This window comes from Artemia sp. Qi Xiang Cuo, chromosome 3 (assembly GCF_049724085.1).
Source record: "Artemia sp. Qi Xiang Cuo chromosome 3, ASM4972408v1, whole genome shotgun sequence".
Taxonomy (NCBI): domain Eukaryota; kingdom Metazoa; phylum Arthropoda; class Branchiopoda; order Anostraca; family Artemiidae; genus Artemia; species Artemia sp. Qi Xiang Cuo.
In genome coordinates this window covers 57,306,940-57,331,687 of record NC_142796.1, presented here as the reverse complement: position 1 = coordinate 57,331,687, position 24,748 = coordinate 57,306,940, and the positions used below count along the sequence as shown (strand labels likewise).

The window sequence follows — 24,748 nt, the reverse complement described above, 5'->3', positions numbered from 1 at the left end:
TGAACAGGAAGTACTGTTTAGCCCAAAAATGAGACTGACCACCAAAAAAGAGGAATTTCTTTCATGCAAAAATAATAAAGCCCGTTTCGTCGACGTACTTTCTGATTATAAACGAGGCAAAGGTCTGAGAATCATCCAAGCTACAGCTGAGCCTTACTGAATATGAGCATTCAAAGCATGAACAAAGTGAATATTCGTGATCTGCACACCAGATCTAACTATTACCGACTTTCTATACTTGCAAACTAAGTTGTTTTTAAAAAGTCATTTTAGTACAAAAGACGAGAAACTCTCAATTTCGTCTTGTCTGATTCTGGCCGATATTTAATATGTCCTAGAAAAAAAAAAATTTGGCTCAAATGGTACCAAAATCAAAACGTTTTGCAATTTGTTTGAGGTTAAAACTTAGATTGACTGTACTATTACTAAATATGAATGATAGTAAAAACAGAGGTTATAGAAAGAATTTAACTTGTGAGAAAAGAGGAATAATTACTTGAATTTTTCTCAATAAGGGTATGTTTAAAGACTGTATTTTGTTATACATTTTTGTTAAAACACTGCTGTTTTCACTTTGTCTCGAAGAGAAACACGTATTCTAAAAATTTAAATACGCCTATTCATCATATACAAGTAATTGGCTGTTCTAACTACAGCCTAATATGATCCTAGTGTGACGTTTTTAGTTGAGATTTGTTTATCTAATGAATGAAATGTTTGATATAATATGAAAGAATCTATTTTTCTATACTATAAAATCCGCCTAAAAACAAACATGAAAAAAGTTTTTACGTAGAAATTCACCAGAAAGTAGAAAGAAACTACTATTACCCATAAGAAGGAACTATAATGAAAGCAGAACTACCTCGTGCTTTCATTATAGTCTTGAAAAGTCTCATTTTCCAGATTGCAGAAGAAGACCCTTTTTTTATTTACTAATCTGTTGGTGCATTGGAGACAAAATGCTCTTATTCCAAATAATTTGTGTGTAGAATTTATCTTCTTTTTCTTCAGGGTACAAGTTATCCCTGTTACCCTCCACTGTTTTTGAACTCTTACTTAAATCAACATCTAAGTTTTTTTGAAGAAGTACTTTATCTTTCTTTAAGTAATAATCACCATTGCTATCTCGTTCTTTTAACTTATAGGTAGCACAAGATCGCGAAGTTGAGCTTGAGCTCAGTTTGGCCCGTGGAAGAAAAGTGAGTTTGAATCACTTGCTCAATTTTACGTTCCAGTCACGTGGGGATCAAATGCCATCTCGTGGAAGGAATTGTTTTCCATCCCAGGCACCGTACCATTACATAAAGCCTGCTAAATATAACAAGGACCAGTTTCTGCAAGCCAAGTTAGTTTTTTTTTTTTTTTTACAAATCAATTGAAGAAATTTCCGAAAAAGAAATTTTTCAAAGAAAAGTAAAATGCCATATTAAATTTAGGACTAGCAGACATAAATTCCTATAATAATTCAAACTCAAAACGACCAGAAATTACTGTTAAAAAAAGAGAAACCCAAACGAGCAGAAAATAAAATAAAAACTAAAACAAATACAAATTACTAAAAGAGGAGTTAGGCTACTGCCCTTTCCCTCCTTCCCTAACCGTAAAAGTCTAAAACTTGTTGTTTCATTTGGGGTTTATTGAAAACTATATGTCTCTTGAACACTATGCTTTTGTCGCTATGGATAAGCGAAAAATAAATATAAAATCGCATTAATAATCAAGATGACTGTAAAGAACTAATGAAAATAAACTGAATATTTAATACATACGGTAATGATAATAATTCCCAAAAACTCAGTGATCAAAAATTTTGTTTCAGTGTTGTTTCAGTGTTGTTTCAGTCTGTTTTTATTTTTCAGTGTTGTAAATATAAAAGAAAACATTTGTATTATTTGCTTATAAATTTGATCTATAAGACTATCATAAAGTGACTCATTGCACCCAGAACATGTGCTTTGGTTTTTTTTATTAAAAAAAAAAAAGTAAAAAAGATAGCCAAATGGGGTTTCTCCCAATGAAAAAACTTGGCGGAAAAATTCCCCCCCCCCGCCGAAATTTTTCTTTATGGAGACCCCCAAGTTTTTTCATTCAAAACGAGGATGGATTAATTAAAAAAAAATTATTTGCTCAAACTAAAGAAAGAAGGAGAAACTTAAAACGAGCAAAAGTCTTAGAGTTACTTAATATTTTTTCTCCAAATTATTGGGGGTCAATTGCCCCTCCCCTTAACGACGCCACTAAGTATACGCAATGAATTTGACCTCTGAATATATTTTTTTCCTGTCGTTTTATTATAGTTGTTTGACTGTATTCTTATTTTTTTTTGTGTCTTTATTTTTGTGTTGTTGATAATGTGGTTTATTTGATTAATTGAACAACTGCATGCATGTCATTTGTAATTCATAGCATAAGGAATAATCTGAAACACAGCATATTACGACATTTTGAGGATTGAGGTAAAACAGTATGCCAAATACAACGTCATACCCCAGAGAAGTAACTTCTGAAAACGTCTTATTATCTTTTTCTTATTATCATATTCTTCTTATTTAAATTTTTATGGAGACACTTTGGCATAATCTCATCACCAGAATTAAATTCCGGGCCCTTCAGTGTGTATTGCTACATCTATGTTCGATCTCTGGGTTCTATATTACCAAGCTGAGGTTAAACCCGCTGCGCCACTACAGGACAGTTGTCAAAACATATCTGTGCTATGCTACATTTTGTATGTGAAGATGCCCTAGTGCTGTATTTTTGCATTAGATGCTTCAGTTGCTCTGCTTGTGTACTTTTTTCTCTCTTATTTTTTGTAGCATGATCCTTTGATACCTTGATCTTAAGCTTCCTTTATCGTTTTCGGCAATACCGATTCCAATGGTATAATCTCTTGTTTAGATCTGACGCCATTTTGATGGTTATTTTTCGAAATTTTGACAAGCTATTTTTCGAAATTTCTGTAAATTGATTTTCAAAATAACATTTTACTATTAAGATTAATCAAGATAATAATAGTTATCATTCCTGAATCATCTCCAAATAGCACCTTTTTTTAAGCGCTTTTTTTCATTTTTGGTTACTAAGAGCCGTTGTCTGTTCTTTACTAGGTTGCAGCTATTGCAGTAATCATGATTGCGAATTGAAGAATGGGACTCGTTTACTCTCTTCCCTCGTTAACTAGTATATCTAAATTGTAACTGAGTTAATTTAACTATGGAACCATTGGGAGAAAACGACTTTTATTAACTCTGTTGGGTATGCTCAGTGCATAATAAAATACAAGGATATACAGTCGATTAAGCAACTACATCTGGGTAAAGAATTTTTCGCAAAAAGTCAAGTATATGTTGCATTGAGCAGATTGCGATCTTTGGAGGGATAGCAAATTGAAGAATTGGATGGTTACAACCTTACAGAAAAGGTACCTTTCAAAAAAGTTGGAATAAAAACGAGTTCATTAATGGAACACTATGTTTTGTTAACTCGCGTCGCTGAGTATTATAATTAAATCGTTCTATAATTAATCTTCTGGATTAGCTGGCAGTTGAGTATAAGCTTGACGAAGTCGATTTAATCCGTCAGCATGGTCCTGCGGTGATTCATTCGCTCGTTTATTTCTTTCTGGTTCTCACTGTTTTGCTGGGCAGAATCTCTTTTGTTAACCAGATTCTTTCGCCAGAGACAAAGCTTTTCGTTTATCATCGGTCAATCGCTTACATTTTGTAGGTACAACATTTCCACCTTGGTCACCTTCTTCAGGGTAACCTGGATATGTCCTTGGGGGAAGGTCTATCTAAACAAAATATCATTTCACAGCCATTATACATGAATATGGAATCCCTCTGAGGTGTACATTTGTAGCTGCAAAAGTATTAATTTCAACTCAAGGTTTTAGTAGAGGGGAAAGGGTGGAGGCCACTTGTCCCAGCAGCTGAAACGCTGATTCCACGCCCTGTGCGCAAGCAATGCCTCTGTAGGATTTTTATCCTTTATTAAGGAGTGGAGGTGTCATGCTCCAAAAAGTCCATTTTGGTGGTTAGCATTTTCGAACAGCCTAATTTCTATTGATGTTCTGCCTATGCGAATTTTTATTAATTTAATTATTTATATAATTTTGGGTCTAGTAAATTGTAAATCAATTGTAATTTATGTTTATTATTCTAATGTGTATTAATTAATTTGTATAAATTATTTTTTAGCTGTCAGTTTGTTGTGAAGCATGAGGCTGACTACAGTGTTTATTTGGCAGACCCGGACCTCCTTGTAGATTGGACTCTTATCGAACAAATTGTAAGCCTTAAAAATATCTTACTGCGCTGTTAATTCCTACCAATCTATTACAGGTTGTAAAGGCTTTCATCAAAGATTCAAGATGTAAGATTTAAGTTGTATTTAAGTTTTAAAAGCTTTTTAGCAAAGATTTAAGTAGTATAGATTAAGTTGTGAAGAATCATGTAAAGATTAAGTTGCAAGTTTTAAGTTACAAAGATTTAAGTTGTAAGGGCTTTCATCAAAGGTTTTATAAATTAATAAGGGAGGAAACGAGAGCCCTCCAGCTTGTCAAACAGAGGAACTTAAAACTACTAGGACCACTAACTATGCAGTGTTACTTATCAGAAATATTAAGCTGTTTGTTCTCTCTGAAACCAGTGATATTTGCGACGAGCTAGCAGCTCTAACTTGCACACAAAGGATAATCAAATCCTTCCGTATGAAATGATTTCAGATCCATTCACATTGCCATAAGTATGATATTATTTAGACTTTTTCTTAGATTAATTTAAAAAAACTTTTTCCACAAGACATGTTTTACAAAGAAAAGTAAAGAGCTCCATTAAGCCGAGAATGAGCAAAAATAAAGTCAAATAATCTTCCAAGTGTAAATTACCGGAAATCACTATCAATAAATAAATGAAACTCATAACGAACAGAATTTACAATAAATAGCTGAATCAAACTCAAAACGAGCAAAAATTAACACGAGTAGGGCTGATAACCGTAGTAAAGGTAGGGCTATGCCTTTTCAAGACCAGAACACAATTTGCGCTTTACTGAAAAAAAAAACGAACAAACAAATGACTGTGGATTGTCAGTTAAATTGACCTAAACTGACATTTCTTCGTTAATGTTTTGATAGTTTATCATTTATGAAAGTAAGAAAGGTTGAAAACATTTCAAGCGTATTTTCTTTTCAGTAGATTGCATTGTGTTCTGGTCTTGAGAAGGCATAGGGGTTATCAGCCATACTCATGTTAATTTTTGCTCGTTTTGAGTTTGACTCGGTTATTTATTGTAATTAATCAAAAAAACTTTTTCCACGAAATAGGTTTTTCAAAAAAAGTAAAAAACTCCATTAAACCAAAAATAACAAAAATAGAATCAAATAATCTACCAAGGATACAACTACCACAAATCATTATCAATAAATAAATGAAACCCAAAACAAACAGAAATTAAAATAAATAAGAGTCAAACAAATTAATATAAGTAGGGTTCTAAACCCCATGCTTTCTAAAACGCAGAATATAATTTGTACTTTACTGAAAAAATTCAAATGAATTTACTGAAAAAAAGTGCATTGTCAGTTTATTGTACATATGCTGATATTTATTCCTTAATATCTTAATTAGTTTTTGATTTTTAAAAAGTTATAAAAATGAAAACATTTAAAAGAATTTTTCAATAAAGTACAAATTATATTCCTGGTTTTAGAAAGCATAGGGTTTTAGAACCCTACTCATATTAATTTCTGTTTGTTTTTGGGTTTCATTTATTTATTGATACTGATTTGTGGTAGCTGTATACTTGGTAGATTTTTTTATTTTATTTTTTTTCATTTTTGGTTTAACGAAGTTCGTTACTTTTTTTGAAAAACTTATTTTGTTGAAAGTTTTTTTAATTAATTTCTGTTCGTTTTATATTGACACAGTCTTTTTGAGGGAAAAAGACAGAGCCTCTTCTAAAGCTAAACAACCATCCCTTCCATAAAAACCTTAAATACCCCCTGGACATAACTTACAGCCCTTCCCCCTAATCTCTGGGGGTTTTTTTCAACATTAAAAGCCTTGTTATATGAGATTTAGACTATTTTGAATAGAATGGCTATATTAAAATTTCTGTGGGGGTTGGTTATCGCATAATTGGGGGGGTTGACATGCCTAATATTCCTAAAGACATAGTTGCTGGACCGTTCTACTATGCTGAAACAAAATGGCTGTCTCAAGATTTTGACTGGATGCGTTTGGGAAATGAATGGGCTTGAGAGAAGGGCTGCTTGCCCTCCAGTCTCTTGTTACTCGTTAAAAGGGCACCATACACTCGCGCTGTAATTGGAGTGCAAGGGGGAGGACTTTCCCCTTAATGTATCTAGTAAAAGCATATTAAACAAGTAAAAACAGAGTGAAAAAACATTAAATGTGTTGTGTATTCAGTAGAATGCAAATTACTTTCAGATCTGGGCAAGACATGGGGGTGGTTAGCCCTACGCATGTTCATTTCTGCTTGAGTTCAGTTTGATTCGGTGATTTAATGTATGATCTAAATAAACAAAATACGTTTAAAAAGTTTAAACTTTTTAACTTTAATAAATAAAAAATTATTAAAACTTTAAGGATATTAAGGATATATCAATATCTCTATATATCAGTATGTGTATACTAAACTTATTACTTTTCCTAAACAACCATTATCTTTCAGTAAAGTGCAAATTATGTTCTGGTCTTGAGAAGGTATGGGGGTTGTCAAATACATAATTTCCAGACCTTTCAACTACACTGAACAAAATGGCTATCTCAAAATTTTGATTAAATATGTTTGAGAATTGATGGGCGTGGGGGGGGGGGGGCTAGTTGTCCTTCAATCACTTTTGACTAATAAAAAGGGCACTAGCCCTTTCAATTTCCAATCGAAAGGGGCAATTTTTGGGAGGGGGGGGGGAGCTTCTGTGGGGTGAGGTCCACTGGTATTGTTTTCCGTGGGGAGGAAATTTTACGAGGGGAATTGTCCAAGGAAATTCTACACGGGGGGAGGGGGATGGTATTCGCATGATTTGAAAAACGGCCAGAAATTGGATTAAAACACAAGTTTTTCCAACTGAAAGTAAGAAGCAACATTAAAACTGATAATGAACAGAAATTATTCCGTATATGAAGGGGGCTGTTCCTTCCTCATCCCTCACTCTTTACGATAAAATTTGACTTTTGTCCCAATTCTTTAAGAACGACTCCCGAAACACAAAAGCAGTTGAATTTGAATGAGAAGTCAAGGAGGCACACTTGTGCCTCTATAAAGAGGCGACCCACCACAATGTTAAGCGATTTCAGGTCCTAGAGGTCGCAGAGAGACGGCGGTAATCGCATTTTGTAGCCCAAGCTCAAACTAAGAAACTTGCAAAATTTCATCCTCCTCCGACTTTATCTTCATGGGGTAAACTGGGCCGGAAGTTTCGACCCTCCCACCACAGCCCCCCTTTAACGTTGTCCGATTGGGCTGAAATTTAGAGGTTGAGCTTTTCTAGGGCCCGGGAGCTTATCCTCAAAATTTCAGCTCAATCCGAACCCTCCGTCCCTGTTGTCAAAAAACCAAATCTAGCCACTTAAAATTCATCATCAGTTCTTTCTTTTTTTTTAGCCACGCCTACAGGCCACAGTTGGCACCGGATCCGGTTGAATGAGGACTCATTCGAAGCAGAATTCGACCTGTTAGGGCCTTTTGATATTTTCAGACCCAAAAAATTATCCCCCGAATTTACATTTACGAAAAACCTTAGTTTTTTTCAAATAATACACATAAACAGGTTAGACATGCTTTTTTATGAAAATATCTGCGCGTCAATTTTCATAACAAAGCATGTCTAACCTGTTTATGTGTATTATTTGAAAAAGACTACGTTTTCTAAAGAGTTAAAGAGGCTGAGTTACAAGGTCAACCCTTAAAACGTACAGGGATTAGGAGGCACAGTTGGGGGGCTGTTAAAGAGGCTGAGTCACAAGTTCGAACCTTAAAACGTACAGGGATTAGGAGGCACCCTGTACGACGTGATTTGAGTATTCAGGAATTAAAAGCCTTAACACAAGAATGTTCAAGAGCGGGGGTTTGGGGGCGGCAGCCCCCCAACTTTAACTCCTGACACGATCAGCTAACAGTTAGTCAAGTAATAATAACTAATAAACTGTACAAAAACGTGCAGAAATTATTTGAAAAAAAAACTACGTCTTCCAAAGAGTTAAAGAGGCTGAGCTACAAGGTTAAACTTTAAAACATACAGGGATTAGGAGGCATAGTTTGGGGGCTGCCGCCCCCCAAACCTCCGCTTTCGCAGCCTTTAAATAAAAAAAAAGTTTTTTTAAACTGAAAGTAAGGAGCGACATTAAATCTTAAAACGAACAGAAATTATTCCGTATATGAAAGAGGCTGTGCCCTCCTCAACGCCTCGCTCTTTACGCTAAAGTTTTTATTGTTTAAAAAAAGAGTTGTGAGAAAGTCAAACTTTAGCGTAAAGAGCGAGGCGTTGAGGAGGGCACAGCCTCTTTCATATACGGAATAATTTCTGTTCGTTTTAAGATTTAATGTCGCTCCTTACTTTCAGTTAAAAAACTTTTTTATTTAAAGGCTGCGAAAGCGGGGGTTTGGGGGCGGCAGCCCCCCAACTGTGCCTCCTAATCCCTGTACGTTTTAAGGTTCGACCTTGTAACTCAGCCTCTTTAACTCTTTAGAAAACGTAGTTTTTTTCAAATAATATTTTTAAAGAACTGCAAGGCTGTAGCGTAATGAGCAAGGTATTAGGAAGGGACAGCCTTGTCTTGTACGAAATAATTTTTCTTGGTTTTAAGTTTTGATGTTGCTTCTTACTTTCAGTAGACTAAAAAACTTATTTTTTAATTTGATTTTGGTATGTAGTGTATACCAAGTTAGGTTTTTAACCTAACAGCCTTAAGCTAGATTTTTTTGGACGAAGGCACTGAAACCTTTTTTCTCTTGAACTAGGGCTCATTCCACTGCCTTTTATGTATTGAATATGCGTCTCCAAATCCAAAGAGGATATAAATATCTGCCACATGAATCTTTTTGACTTCGTAACTTTTCTTTAAAAAAAGTCTATATACTCTTCCTTTTGTATGGAAAGATGAGTCATTATAATCTAAAGGTACTCTACAATTCTAGCTTCTTTAGGAGCCAGGTGATAGTAGCTGTTCGATTTGCAAAAATACTTCAATTGCTGCAAAAATCATGAATAGTATCTACTACAGAACCTTAACCTTGGTACTCCCTGAGCTAAAGGTACTAGAATCTTTTTTCCCTTCTCCGAGGCATCTTTATTACTCTCTGACGTTTTTTCTCGAATAAGGCAGATGTGGCTGTTTTTTTAGCACGATGATAAATCATTTTAATTGTATCTAAATTAAAATTACTTCATTTAATTTCGATTTTAATTAATAGAGATTAATTTCATTTTCATTATTTAAATATATTCTAAATTTAATTAATTTTAATTCAGTTTAATGGGTACTGTGATTATTGCGTATTCGGGAAGTCAGATATTGGCAGCGCTCTAGTTGATACAAAAATGATGTCTAGTATATAATCCATAACATTAAATCCAGGGCCAATTTCCCTGCCTCTTATATAGTGAACGTACTCTACAGATATAAACAATAGATTTAACATACAAAAAATTTCAGATACGCCCTTTCTTTTGGGAATAAGAATAATTTAATTTAGCTTAAAAGTTTAATTTAATTATAGCGTCTTCGGGGACCAGAAGTTGGTAGCTGCCCAATCTGTTTGCATCCGCCAATTGCTGCCAAAATGACCCGCTGTGGACATATTTACTGCTGGCCCTGTGTTTTGCACTACTTAGCCCTAAGTGATCGAGCGTGGCGAGGCTGTCCTGTTTGTGCTGACCCCATTTACAGAAAGGATTTGAAAAGGTAATTTTAATATTGGAACTTTACCTACTGGTTCATCATGTAGTTTGAGTGGAAGGATGGTACAATCGGCTAGATTTTGGTAAAATCGTGCCTGGCTAGACACATCGGAGATAGCAAGTCATCACTCGTGTGTAACCCCTTTGATTGCTTACTTTCTTCTTATAAATGATTAGGGATATTCTCTATATATAAATTAAAGTTAATTTCTTTTGTGAAAAACTTTCTTGGTAACAGGCTCCGACTCTAAACTTCCACATTACATCTGAAGTTCAAATGTCAAGTGAGGTAGAAAACGTCTGGCCGTGCTGTAAGATCAAGAAGAAGACCCTATTTGCAGGAAGCTTGGCAAAGTAATTTGCGCAGGAGTACAAATTCGTAAAATTATTTATTTTCCAATTAATTTAAGATTAATATTAAATAAATATAATTAATTAGTTGAATTAATATAACTTGTTTATTAACTGAAATATAATTTATATAAATGAATTAGTTAAGTTAATTAATTTTGAATTGAAATTATTAAAATTAATTAAAAATAATTTTTTAAGAATTAATCTAAATAGCTAACTCTAAACCGTTATAATTATAGTAGAGTCATAAAGAATTAGACCACTTATGATTGTTTGTTTCAGAATCGAAAGGTTAATTGATTTATGTTATGTAACTTTTGCTTCCCCCCTTTTTTTTTTAGCTAAGGGGGACCTGGTGATCCACAAAATTAGTTGTTGAGTATAAATAAGGAACGTACACAATGAAGTCCTAGGAATCTCTAAATTTTCTCGAATTTCTGGGCACTTCTTGTTCAAATTATTGGTAAATTTTCCTTTATTACTAGCGACACCAGAAATCAAGCGCCAAAAACTCTTCAGTAACTGAAGAGCTTACTGGAAAGTAAATCCAAAACAAGCCAAGGTCAGTCACAAATGATATGTGCAATAAGGGGGAGGGAGCTAACTGAGCAAAAGTACAACCTTTATCCAACTGCTTTATATTGAAAAGCTTATTTTAACATTTGTTTCCCGGATTAATGCACTGGAGACCAAGGATAAATCAAATTCAATAAACCGATGTCTTCTTCTTGTTTGGATGAGTTTAATGACGCTTTCTAATAATCTGATCACCGGAATCAAAGTCCGAGCCCTGCAGTGTGTTGCTGCTGCTGAGTTCGTATTCTGTGTCAAGTAATAAACGGATATGACGCTCATATATTTTTTTTCTATCAAATAGTTCGTGGTAACGAACTGTAAGTAAGGACGACCCGACTCAATAGTAACCGAAGCTCTAAAAAATGGAATTTTGATATCAATAGATAAATCAAAAGAATAAGATTTTTATGTTGATTTTAAATATGCAATTTTCATCAAGTTTATTTTTACCCGTCAAAAGTTATAAGCCTTAGAAAATTTGCTTTATTTTTGAAAAAAAGGGGGACCCCCCCCCCTCCCCCCCTAAAAGTCATAGAATCTTAATGAAAATCACACCGTCAGATTCAGCGTAAGAACCCTACTGTAGAGGTTCCAGGGGCTCTACTGTAGAGCTTTGCAGATAGGTCAAGTTCCTATCTGCAAAATTGTGGAATTTTGTGTTTTCGGATGATCACAGATGCGTGTTTATTTGTTTTTTTCTCAGGGGTGATCGTATCGACCAAGTGGTCCTAGAATGTCGCGAGAGGGCTCATTTGAACGGAAATTAAAAGTTCATATGCTCTTTTTAAGAGGGTGTTACGTGGGAGTATTTCCATGAGGGAAGAGAATTTTCCATAAAGGGGGTGCCGGATTTTCCAGCATTATTTAAAAAAATGATCAGAAATTAAATAAAAAAAACTATTTTTTTCCAACTGAAAGTAAGGAGTAACATTAAAACTTAAAACGAACAGAAATTATTACGTATATGAGGGGGTTCGTCCCCTCGTCAATACCTCGCTCTTTATGCTAAAGTGTTTTTAGTACTTTTAAAAAAAGAGCTATTTATTCTAATTAAACGACCTTTGTGATTCAGGGGTGATTTTTAAAGAATTTGAACAAAATTTGAACTTTTGCGTAAAGAGCAAAGTATTGACGATGGGGCGAACCCCCTCATATACGTAATAGTTCCTGTTCGTTTTAAGTTTTAATGTTGCTCCTTACTTTCAGTTGCGAAAACTTGTTTTTTTTTTATTTAATTGAAAGTAAAGAATGAAAATCTTCTCGTTGAGAGAAATGCTGATTCATGGATATCCATATATCCCTTTTAACCCATTCGCCAAATGTTATTGTTCTGACCGCTTTCTACTAATCGATCTGTGTAAAAACTATTATAAATGAGTCTTATAATACCTCTGGGAACTTGTCAATCAGAGGCTTTCGGACATTTTTAATTGAGCAAATTTTGAAAAAATACAAGAATAATATTATCCTGTTTTAACGGTTTAAAGTCACTACAGACTCCTGTTTACAGCCTGAACTTACGACAATCCCATGTCCTTCAGGGTACCGTTCAATTTCTGGTGTTGCTGATTATTTGATGTACGATTGGGGTCAGTGGCGTGACTCTGTACGCTCTAATTGAGTACCTGGAGAACTGTGGGGAAAATAAATAGGAAGGGTGTGTGGAACCCCTGAATTGCTAGCTTCCAATCCTCCCCCCCCTATTGCACCTCATATAGGGCCATGACCCGGAGATCAGAGTCTAGTGCCGTTTCTCTAAAAAATTTTTACTTTAGACAACTTTTTTTCCGGTTTGCTTGGTGTGGCTATGAACTTCCTCTTCGAAAGCTGAATTTATTGTTTTTTTGGTCGTTTTTAGCCTCCAGAATCGAAAAACTAAGTTAGATTTGCCACTATTTCTGCTTCCCCGTCTCTTAACTACCTTAGGCTTTCATACGGCGTGTTAATTTGAACTGAACAATTGCTCAATAATATTGTCTTAAGAGAGAAACAGACAAAGGACTGTTCTTTGGAGTATAAAATCACTTTGGTACGCAAACTGTCGTTGTTTATAGTGTACATTGTTTTTAGTGTTTATAGACTTTTTTTCGCTACTCTGGTTTTCTTCCTGTTTCAAATTCGGACGATTTTTGTATCGTTTCGGAACAAAAACAATTTTCTATTTATAAGTTTTTGAGTTCTGTATCTTCTTCATCTTATGGTTGAAATAAAAAATTTGCCTATATATATATATATATATATATATATATATATATATATATATATATATATATATATATATATATATATATATATTTTAATCTGATTTTATATTATTATTCTAGTGTCATCTCAATTCCTCAGTGTCAATATAAAATTGGAGAACAGATCGAGTTCAGGCTTATGTGTCGAGAAAAAGATTCACTAATGCCTCATTTCGTAAGCCAACCCCCTGCAGAAGAACTGGGTCAAATGAACAATGAAAGAGGCCAAAAACTTGTTCTCGCAACTCCTCAAGAGGTAATCTTTGTTTTTACTAATATCAAAGTAAAACAGAGGGTATGCTTGTAAAAAATGATGTGACTCAAAAACTTCCCTCTTTTTATTGGCATAAAATTGCAAGGTGATTTTTGGCCATCCATCTCAACGAAATTCAAGTCAATCGAAAAGAACGGAAAAATTGGTCAAACGAACATCAAGTCGTTCCCGATTGGGGACGGAAGAGGGGATAAAAAACAATATAAATGAAATTGGAACTTGATATAAGAGGATGGATAGTGAAAATTTGAGTAGATCGGAGCGGAGGAGAAGGGTGTGCAGCTATGTTGGCCTCCTGTGGTCTTGGCCTCCTCGTTACTGACTTTTTTGTGGTAGTAATACAAAGCAAAACCTTAGATAGGTCTTAAGGATTTCTTTCTATAAGAATCTTTTCCTGGAAATACGCACATATCTTTAATTGATCTTTCTTAGGACGCCCTCAATGTTTTATTACTCAGGCCCCATCATAAACATATAAGTGATATAAAAGTCTTAAGGCTTATGCTTACCATGCATGTTTTTGGCCGATTTTAAATAGATCGCGAACCGTCTTCAAGTTTCGACGAAAGGTAAAAATTTTGGTATTATTCGATAGCTGAGATTTAACTTTATAAATTCACCGCATTACTTTTTTTAAATTTGCTTACGTTTTTTTTTTAAAGAAAAATATTTTTTTTTTAATATGGAATTTTGCGACTAAGCTGAAGCTACTATTTCAACCGAAATGACAAGATTTTTATACCATATTGTTCATTAGCTTCAGATCTATTTATTCGCCGTGCCGGATTTTTAAAATTGCTTTGAATTTTCTGTAAAAAATAATGTAAAATTGCTTGAAAAAGCATTAATTGTTACCGCTAGATGGACTCTACTTCGCAATTTCTCATTCAAAGACATAAAGGCGGATCCGTCATGAAGGGTGAATGTAATACCTTTAGAGTAGGTGGTTATGGGTGGTTTAACAAAATGCAGTTTTGCCTTGCAGTTACGGTCTGACAAAAAGACAAGGCAAAGTTCTTGACTATACTACTTTGGAATTTTCTTCTCTGTATTTTATCGGACTCAGTGATTTAAAAAGTTTCATCACGGTAAATAAAAACGGAAGAAGAAAATAAAGCGAAACTCAAGACAATTCTAAAAGTATACTGCAGATGACTGCAAAAAAGAGAAATCATCCAGATTAGTAAAATATATTAATGAAGAAGTGAAGGAAATAATACAAATTCAGTTTTTTTTTATGAGAGAAGAAAGGAGATTAGTGTTTATCTTACTAACTTGCTATTTATCTTACAAATCTTAGTAACTAACAAATCTCACTATCAATTAAAGAAGGAAAATCCAGGACCGCCCCTCCAGTTTCCCCAGCGGAAATTTCCACCATGGAAAATTTCTCTTCTCGAAAAACTCTCGTGGAAAATATCCCTCCTCGAAAATGTCTACAGGTTGAAAATACCCATGCGTGTCAATAACGATCGTATTTTCAAATTTGAAATAGTTGATAACCCCCTCCCCCCCCCCCCCCCCTCCGCGAACATTTCTCCTTGTTGAAAATCATCTCCACATATAAGATAATTGTGTTATTTTTGATTTAAAAAGTATTTAAAAATTTAGGTTGAATTCCAACTTAACGAGACTCTTGAATACCAAATACAAAGAATCTATTTTTTAACTTCGGAACATGTAACTTTGGAAAATTCAGATGCTTGTCTTAAAACGACTTACTAAAACAGTACTTTGATTATTTTCTTAATAAAATTTATCTTATTTACTAAAAGACTGTTTTAAAATAAAAATATTTCCCACCTCAATGCCCCTTTAATATTTTGATTTTTACTGATTTTACTCTCAGCCAAAAAATGTTGTCGACCCTTGGGATATGTTTGTTTTCTGTCGTGCCTATAAATACTTGTGTCGTGTCTATATATGTCCATGATCAGCTTATTTTAACTTATTACTACTATATTATAATCATTATGTTTCTAAATCATTTTTCTTTAAAGGTCGCTGAGTTTATATTACGTCGTGAAAAAATAGAATTGGAGACCAAATATGAATGCGAAAAGGACGAGCCTGAAGCCTGTTTTATACTTGAAGCGCTTACCTTGTTAAGGGACCGGGAGAATCAACAAGCATCGTCCTATGAGGATGTTGACCCCTCAGCAGAAATTTCCCTACAAGATATCGGTAAACTCGAGCTTGATGACCGTCTCCTTGCTGAAGAACAAGAACTAGATGAACTGAATGACAGGTGTGTTGAGAGCGATTTCATTGACCACGTTTACCTTTGTTTGTCACCGCTTTGTCGGTGCCTTTGTTGGCTGAACAGTCGTTTTCCAATACTTTTGAAATGTGTCAATAATACAGAAAATTGTGATGCTTGTTGAAGGAATTTTGGTGCATTTAACAAAAAAGTGCATTTTTTTAAAACGTAAATGTGTGACCTTAGGGTAAAACGGCTGCATTTGTTGCCTACATACACTAAGCACTAATGAATTGCTCTATATAAACTAGAAACCCTAATGTTGAAAAATTACATTAAGAAACATGAGATGGGTTTGATTAATCGTGAGTGGCATATAATTATTATTACTATTAATTGTTACTATTTATACTGTTTGTTTTTACTATTTATTTTTATTTTTAATCCGATTAGTTTAATTAACCAAATTACATAGACTTAATACTGAAATTGAACGAAAATACTCCTCCTCAATTACATAGTAACATAAAATATACCGATTAATTTGACTTAATTAGTTTAATAGAAATTAGCCTTAACTAAATAGGCTGACTAAAAGAATAGGTGCTTTCCAGAAAACAGTTATTATCACTAATAAACAGTTATTAAAACTATTTATTATTATGTTAATAATATCATTAATATTAATAATAATTAATGATATATTCTTATTATTAATATAATAATTTATTATCCAATAGTAGTTAATTTAACAATTAAATATTATCAGTAAAAACAATTATATCTTATCTAAATTTCCTATATTAATGATTATGAAATTTATTTTTTCTGTTCCAATACACTAATTTATTAGCAGATTTTTTGCCATCGCTGAAGAAAGGACGCTTGAACATTGCTTAAAATAGTGTTAATTGATATACATGGTATTTTAAGATTTTTGGTATCTCTCGGCACGCTTTGGTGGCTCTTTTTTTTAAATAAACTAAAGTTTAAAGCACATTTATTTTTTCGTAAGAATACAAGAGAGTAAAGGATATAATAAATGAAACAATAAAATCAAATAGGTTAGAAAACGAGGATTTTGTGAGCCAGTGGCAAAATATGAAGACGAAGAACAAGCAAATATTTCGAAAAGGACCTCCACCAAGTCGTCTTCAGTGCTAAAAAAAAAAAATAAAAAAAATAATATAACCTTCTGAAGTGAATCTAACCAGAGCAGAATACACTGAATAAAAAACAACCAGCCAGAAATAAATGAAAGAAACAATCACCAATTGGATTGAATAAGAATCCGTTGCCTGGCAATAGACTTCGCCATTCTGAAATTTCGATATTCATTATGTATGTAGACCGGTTGTCTTAAGTTAGACTGGGCGAACATATTGATTGAGTATTTTGAAATTAAGTTGTTATAAATTGAGCTTTAAAAAAAAATCTCCGGTGTCTTTAGTTATAGCCAAATTTCTGTTTATATATATTTTTGATCTCAATTACCTCTTTAAAAGATTGTGGTAGGCCATTTACAGTTGATATTAAAGTTGCCTCCTCAAACAGTACCAAACGTGTAGGATTTTCAAAGATATGCAGGGCCAAGGCGGAATCGAAGTTGTCATTTTTATTTTCGAATTTCAGGGACTTATCCATTGAAATTTTTGTGTTCATGCAAACTTTCGCCAAGTTGTTGATGGGTTTTACCTATGTAAAATTTCCCACATAAACACGGGACTGTAGACGCCACTACCCAGTATAGGGTCCGTTTTATCTTTTCCTGAGTTGAAAAAATGTTCAACATTTTCTTCAGCTTTGAAAGAAACAGAGAGATGTTTTTTTTTAATTTTTCCAAGTTTGTCGCTAAATTTGGAGATGTATGGTAAAGCTGTGAAAGTTTTGTTCTCAATTGCCGGAATAACTGAATCAAGGGGGATGGGCTCCTTATTTTCTTGTTTTATCTTTTTAATCGTCTGTCTATGATATTTTCTATAAGGTTTATTGGGTAGCCATTGCAGAATAGAATATCTTTCACGTAATTTAATTCAGAATTTACATGCTTAAGTGAGCAGATTTTTAGAACTCTTTCGACTAGAGAGATTATTACCCCTCTTCACAGAAGGAGGGTGATTTGACGAGAAATGTAATTACCGATCGTTATGGGTCGGCTTTCTATATATAGAAAATCCAAGGCTAGGAATATTTTTTATAATTAAAGCATCCAAAAAAGGCAGCTTACTGAATCTTCCAGCTCCATTGTGAATTGGAAATTCGAATCAAAGAGTTCAAATGTGCCAAAAAGATTTATTAGAGTATCTTGTCCGTGTTCCTAAACAGAGAGGATATCATCAACGAAACGAATCTAGTGTTTTAAGTAGAAACTATTCAAAGAAGATTGTTCTATGAAATCCATGTAGAAACTTGCCAAATAAGGAGACAAAACAGTGCCCATGGATAGGCCCATGATTTGAAGGAAAACTTTTTCTCTGAACTTAAAATACAAAGAGAACTTGTTGCGAAGACGAACAAGCGTCATTATTGCGCTAATTTCCAAAGTTTTGTAATCTGACCAAGCAGAATTTTCCTCTAATTTTCTTTGTAAGGCCTGCTCACATTTATGGACATAGCATGAAGTGTACATAGAAACTGCATCAAAACTAAATAAGATAGTTTTTTCTGTTGTACTTTGATTTTTTAACTTGTCAACAAGGTCTATGGAATTTTTTATATAAGATTTCTGTGTACTTAAAAGAGGCTTAAAAATAGTGGCTAAGAACTTTCCTACACCTGTAGCTGGAGAATATAACATGCTACAATAGGACGTAACGGGATATCTTTCTTATGAATTTTAGGCAGACCATAAAACTGTGGGGCTGAACAACCTTTGGGGTAGACTTTTCTGTACATTTGCGGGGTAGTTAGTCTATTGTCTTTTGAACTTTCTAATTCTTTTCTCAACTGCTGTGTGTACTTGTCTGTGGAATCAGTTTTTATTTCATTGAAGTATTTTTATCCATTAAAAGGGTGTTTATTTTCGTTTCATGATCTGCAGAATTCATAATTACAACTGTGTTTCCTTTGTCCGCTTTTGTAATTACTGTGTTTTAATTTCTTTTCAAGTTTCGGAGGATTTTAATTTCTTCCTTTGATTGAGTTGAAAGCACAGTTTATAGACAGTAAGCTTATCGCAGATCATTTCTGGTCATCGTGAACAAAAAGCTCCTCCCACTTCTTTCTGCCTTAGCTTGTTTAGCCTGTTTCTGAATATACCAGTAAGCTTAACGCAGATCATTTCTGGTCATCGTGAACAAAAAGCTCCTCCCACTTCTTTCTGCCTTAGCTTGTTTAGCCTGTTTCTTTCCACTCGCACCCCTGTCCGGGTTTTTATAATGGGAGAGATAGAAAATGATCATACTGCTATATTCTGTCTACTGTGGTTGAAAGCGACAATGATGGCTATAATCAAGAATACTCTTTACAATTTCTCCTCTGAGGAGGTCTGGGTTTTCAGACCTGGTGGTCCTTTTCGAAATATTTGCTTGTTCTTCGTCTTCATAATTTTGCCTCTGGCTGACAAAATCCTCGTTTTCCGAACCTTTTTATTTTATTTTTCATTTATTATTTTCTTTCCGCTTTTGTTTTCATACGTCATGTATAGCCATTGTGGTCTTAGAATGTATTTACATTTATTTTTTTTATCTATTGTTGATAGAAAAACAAACTGGGAAGGTAGAAAATATAAAAAATCGCCGAATTTTTCGCTTTCTTGCTACGTTTTATCTTTCGAAAATCCAATTTCTTATTTTCCTGGAAATAAATATTTACTGAAATGGCCTTTAAAAATAAAGATAGGAGACAAGCATTCGGCTATTCAGCGGATCTTCTGGTTCCTAGCAAAAATTTTTAAAACAGAAACGTATGCTATTCAGTATTGAACATTTTAGTGACTTTAGACTTATCGGTTTTTTTTCCTTGTGTCTTGGTTGATGTATTGATAGTTTTTTTTTTGTGTTAAATAATTATTTTTCTATTTTTTAGGATGCGTTATACTAGTGTCAGTAGTGACCCGTCAGGGGATTTGAGTAAAGATGAAATCAGTGGGACTGGTACAGTTTCCAGCATTGGACCTGAAGATCTTGAATTTCATGAAACAGAAATCCCTAAGTTAAACGAACCTGGAATATCTACAACTTCGAAAAGAGACGTCCATTATTTCTATCAGGGTAATTGTTAAGTTTTACTCTTTCTTAATCTATTGAATTTTTGTGGATATAAAGGATGTAGGGCTGGAGAAAAGTCAGGATTTCGGGGATGGCCCTGCTCCAAAGTAAAAACTTTTTATTAGGTTAATGCGCGTTTCCATTTCGTAGAGTCTTCGAATCCGCACCACCAATTTGCAAATGCGATTTCCACGGAGACCAGTCCACATTGGCAGCTTGCAAATTGGAGACTACAAGCGTTGCAGGATCGGTATGCTGGCATATTGGTTGAATCCGCCAAGTAGAAACGTGCCTTTGGATCCAGTAAATTTTAGCCTAAATGTTCTGCCGAATGGCAGTGTGAATTGGTGATCCATTCAAGAGGAAGACATAAATGCATATATATTTTAACTTGAGTCAATGTTTTGGATTTAAAACTTCTCTTTTTGAGCTTCAAAAGGCTAGCCCAGTTTTGAGAACAAGTAGAGCTAAGTAAGATTGAAAGGATTTTGGTGCCATGTTCCGTAGCCTAATTCCGTAGTAGGCCTATAATGGTTAGTTAGCCGAATGTTGGTATCCTAGGAAGAGTTGGTGGTGAGGTTATGACAGATAACAGTGGACTTCATCTGGCAGAAACTGTCGAATGGAGACGTACATTTGCTCAGTATCCTGCTACTGCACATGACTTATCAGACTCTTATTCCCGATTTCGATTTCAAAGGAAATCTGCTTAAACAAGAGAATTTTGTTCTGTAATAAAGCGTTTAAACAGTTTAAACCGTAGTGCCACTGACAGTGCAGCTTTACCCACCAAAACTAGGGAAATTCAAATCTATGCTAAGTTTCCGTGTAACTTAATCCTCGTTTAACTCAAGCCTTTTTCAACTCAACCACTATGCAATTCAACACTCATTTAACTCATTCCTAATGCAACTCAACCCCCATGCAGTTCAACCCCCATTCAACTCAACCTCTGAGACAGGTTAAACTGGATCGATTGGGGCTGAGTTGCATGGGTTGAATTGAATAGGGATTGACGTGAGTGAGAGTTGATTAAGATGCGGTTGAGTTAAACGAGGGTTGAGATAAACAGGGGCTGAGTTGAACGTGTAAACAGGGTCTTGAGTTGAACGGGGGTTAAGTTAAACGCACACTAACATTTAAATGTAAAAGCAAAAAAAAAGAGTAAGCAGCGTAAATTGATGAAGATGCAAAAAATAATGGTCCTTGCTCGATTTTAACAACATAGGGTCTTTTATTTTCAGCCTAATGTAAATCAAAAGTAAAATGGTATTTTTATTGATTTTTTATAGCTAGTAGTAGGATCTTGTAGAAATCCTAGATAGCATTGTGTTTTAGTTTCCTTTTTTTAGTTATAATTGAAGGCCTTGAAGCAGACTTTTTACTAGAATAAGTTTTTTTTTTATTTTAATATGTAAAATCGAGTTTATGTGTGTGTGTCAATCCTTCTTTTTGAGCTCTTGGATTTATACTAAAAAATTGCTGAACTAATCAAGACAGAAACGTGAAATTGTTGTAGGATAGACTGTAATTGACTGTAGAATAATATCGTAGAATGGTAACAGACTAGCCCCCCCCTCCCCCTACCCGAACTCAATGAAAAAACAATTTGGTGAAAGTGATGTGTCATGATTCTCGTTATATTCGGGGCAAGGGCCCGAGCATGACGGGTGCCTGTAGCTGCCAAAATTACTGTCTGGCCCTAATTCAAAGTTACAAAAAAGGGACACAGAATTTAGTCTTTTATTCTTATTACTAATCTATCGTCAAAACTTCGACCAAAAAGTAAGAAATGACAGTTTCGATCTGCCAGAGTCATGCTGGCCGTCTGGGTCATAGGCCCAGGCTACCATACCGACCGCAGTGAGCGAAACGACTGAGGGTTTGCAACCCGAACTGCAATGGTCGAAGACTCGAGTAAATCGAGAATATCTTTTTGAGGGGTGAACACCACAACGTTACAGTTGTAAAACGAAGGCAATTAGTGACGGCCCCCTCTTTTCTGATGCACCTATTGCTATTGATATTCTTTTAATTGCTATTTGTTTTGGCTGTTTTTATTGTTTAGCGTAATTGTTATTCTTTTGTTGCCAACAGTTACGTAATTACTTCTTTTTTTTAAGCTGTGGACGGACAGAATATTTACCTTCATAGTGTCAATGCACAAATGCTGATACATGAATACGGCAGTCTGGAAAAAGCTCCACGTATTCTTAGTGGAAAGATAATAGAACGAGATACAATGACCATGACCCACGAGTTGAAGAATCGGTTGCGGTATTTACGCCATCTACCAGTGACTACTATATTTGAAGTAATTGAAATAGACCTAGGTGACCCTGTCATCAGCAAGGCAACGTTTCATCGTTTTAGAGGTGAGTAACCTTTTTTTTTTTTTTTTTTTTTTTTATACAAGTCCTGACCCGGCCAAATTCACATTTTGAGTCTAAAACAGTAATTAAAAACAGGCCGCTAATTAAGAAATAAAACATTATGTAATAACTGGTGTTATAAATAACATAAGACGAGAAATAAAAGTTTGTTCATCATCTACTAGAATATAAAGCGTTATTATGTTTATGAATACTCGCTTTCTTTTTTATAAATTGTATTTTTCCTTCTTTGGTCTTGGTAATCACATTCTAATACGTTCTGTGTGTTTTTTTTTTTATTTTAATTATAAGCATAGTAATTGTTAACTAACACCCCCGGAAACATTTAGATTTGTAGAAATATTTAAAATTTGACCTCTATATGTAGTCTAGAAGCGTTGTTAATCAATGAATGAATTAATATTTAAAACAAGTTTAAAAATTATATTCAGGGCGATAAAACTCTTAAAGTCGTATACATTTCTAAATGAACAGATTTTCAAGTTGTTTTTTTATTCTTCAAATTCTTAAATTTTGTGATTCATTAAATTGTAATGAATCGAAGTTATCAAGTATTTTGCAGTAGGTTGCATAGGTTGCATCAAGACATGGCTAATTGTAGACAGAGAAAAGCCAAGACGGATAGTCCAAGACGAATGATTGGTAGATAAGATCTATTCACAATTATTTGATCATACAGTGAATACACAGTGCTAATCCCCCAAAGGTTCATTGGCCTGTAAAAGAGGGGGAATGCATACGTTTCAATTAAGCACTAAATCAATAGAAGAAAAAATTTAAAACAAATTAAATAAAATTAAATAGATTACATATACTCCAAAAAGTGCTACACATAAAGAAAAAAAAAACACTCATGGAAACCAAAAACTTTTTATAAGTCTTGCGACAAGCCCATCAACCTCTTTCACCAATAACGTTTCAAATACCCAACCACCAACATAACGTTTCGATACAACCACCCTGGGAAAAATACGAAATCTATCTTAAAGTTTTGACCTTTTTAGATTGTTTTTGTGGCCAGAAATGTCAATATGCCAGTTTTAGAAAAAAGAACTATCTAGCCGATTTTGATGCCAGGCCCCGGTACTTGGCATGTGGGAGGCCTGTATATATTGATTCTCGTTGTAAGTAGCAACCTCTAAATGAATCATCTTTGTTTGCTATTCTTTCCTCGGGAAAATAGAGGGCTCCACAGGGAATACATATAATATCGAAGGGTACCAATGATTTGTAATCAACAATTGCGTAGTTTATGGAATCTTTGTTGGTTTGTACTGTGTTTTGTGCCACATTTTGTTGGCGTCGAAGATTGTGATGGTGTTGTTCTTCTAATGTAATATTTCTTTCTTCTTCAGTTTCATTTTTGACTTGTTCTGATTTTCGCTGTCGCTTGTATCCTTGCAGCACAATTCTTTGTTCTTCACTTTATTCTTGAAACGTTCTGATACTCGCTTTCTTGCTGTTGCTTGTAATTCTCGCTGCCGCTTATCTTCTAACCACATATTTCTTTGTTATCGTTGTGACATATCTTTTAACCGCATATTTCTTTGTTCTTCACTCTCATTTTTCATTCGTTCCACTCCTCGTTGTCGCTTGTCTTGTAACCGCATATTTCTTTGTTCTTCACCTTGGTTTTTGACTCGTTTTAATTTTTGTTGCCACTTGTCTTCGAATCGGATGTTCCTTTGTTCTTCACTTTTCTTTTTGACTCGTAATTGCAGCTGACGCAAGTATTCTTACTGTATATTTCTTTGTTTTTCATTTTCGTTTAACATTGCTTTAGACATTTTTTTCAATGCCCTTCACCTTAGCTGTTCGGATTAGTCTTGTCACATTTGATGGTGTAGGTTGTTCGTTTGTCCTCTAGGCATTATGAAACTGCTTAAAACGCTTTTTGTAAATTGACTGATTACATTTGGTATTTTACACTTAACTATGTTCCGTTCGTAATGTTGCACGAGTCATAGAAATAAATATGACGCGTTCACTCCTGGGGAGAGGGGAAGGCGGAATTGATGTAATTTATTTTCTTGAATTTGCTCATAAATATGACATCAGTCTTATGATTTTTCTTGTCAATCAAATAAATAAAAAGTTTTTTTTAACTGAAAATAAGGAACGACATTAAAACTTAAAACGAAAAAAGATTACTCCGTATATGAAAGGGGCGGTCCCCTCCAACTCCTCGCTCTTTACGCTAAAGTTTTTTATTGTTTTAAAAAATAAAGTTGCGAGACAGAGTCAAACTCTAGCGTAAAGAGCGAGGCGTGGAGGAGGGGACAGCCCCTTTCGTATACGGAATAATTTCTTTTCGTTTTAAGTTTTAATGTCGCTCCTTGGTTTCAGTTAAAAAAACTTGTTTTTTTTTTATTTGATCTCCTAAGAAAGTCGGAAAATCTACACAGTTTCCATTGTATTTCCCGCGTTACATTTCTTTTATGCGTTATGCCGATGACGAAGAGTTTTTAAATTGAGTTGGTCCTTTAGTCCTTCGATGACGAAGGACTAAAGCGAGTTTGTAGTCCCAATACTAATTAAATAAAAAAACAAGTTTTTTTTAACTGAGAGTAAG

The 24,748-nt window shown here is 34.3% G+C and overlaps 1 protein-coding gene across 2 annotated transcripts in view; it reads left to right on the top strand.

Annotated features, from left to right (window-relative positions):
• Positions 1-24,748, top strand: part of LOC148954324 (E3 ubiquitin-protein ligase RNF10) — a 205,488-nt gene that overhangs the window by 160,013 nt on the left and 20,727 nt on the right. For both annotated transcript variants that reach the window (XM_089086248.1, XM_089086249.1), the window contains 7 exons: positions 1,149-1,348; positions 4,203-4,293; positions 9,748-9,932; positions 13,183-13,357; positions 15,376-15,623; positions 19,602-19,786; positions 21,907-22,158. In XM_089086248.1, the coding sequence (XP_088942374.1) occupies positions 1,149-1,348; positions 4,203-4,293; positions 9,748-9,932; positions 13,183-13,357; positions 15,376-15,623; positions 19,602-19,786; positions 21,907-22,158 (1,336 nt within the window). The remainder of the gene's footprint in view (positions 1-1,148; positions 1,349-4,202; positions 4,294-9,747; positions 9,933-13,182; positions 13,358-15,375; positions 15,624-19,601; positions 19,787-21,906; positions 22,159-24,748) is intronic.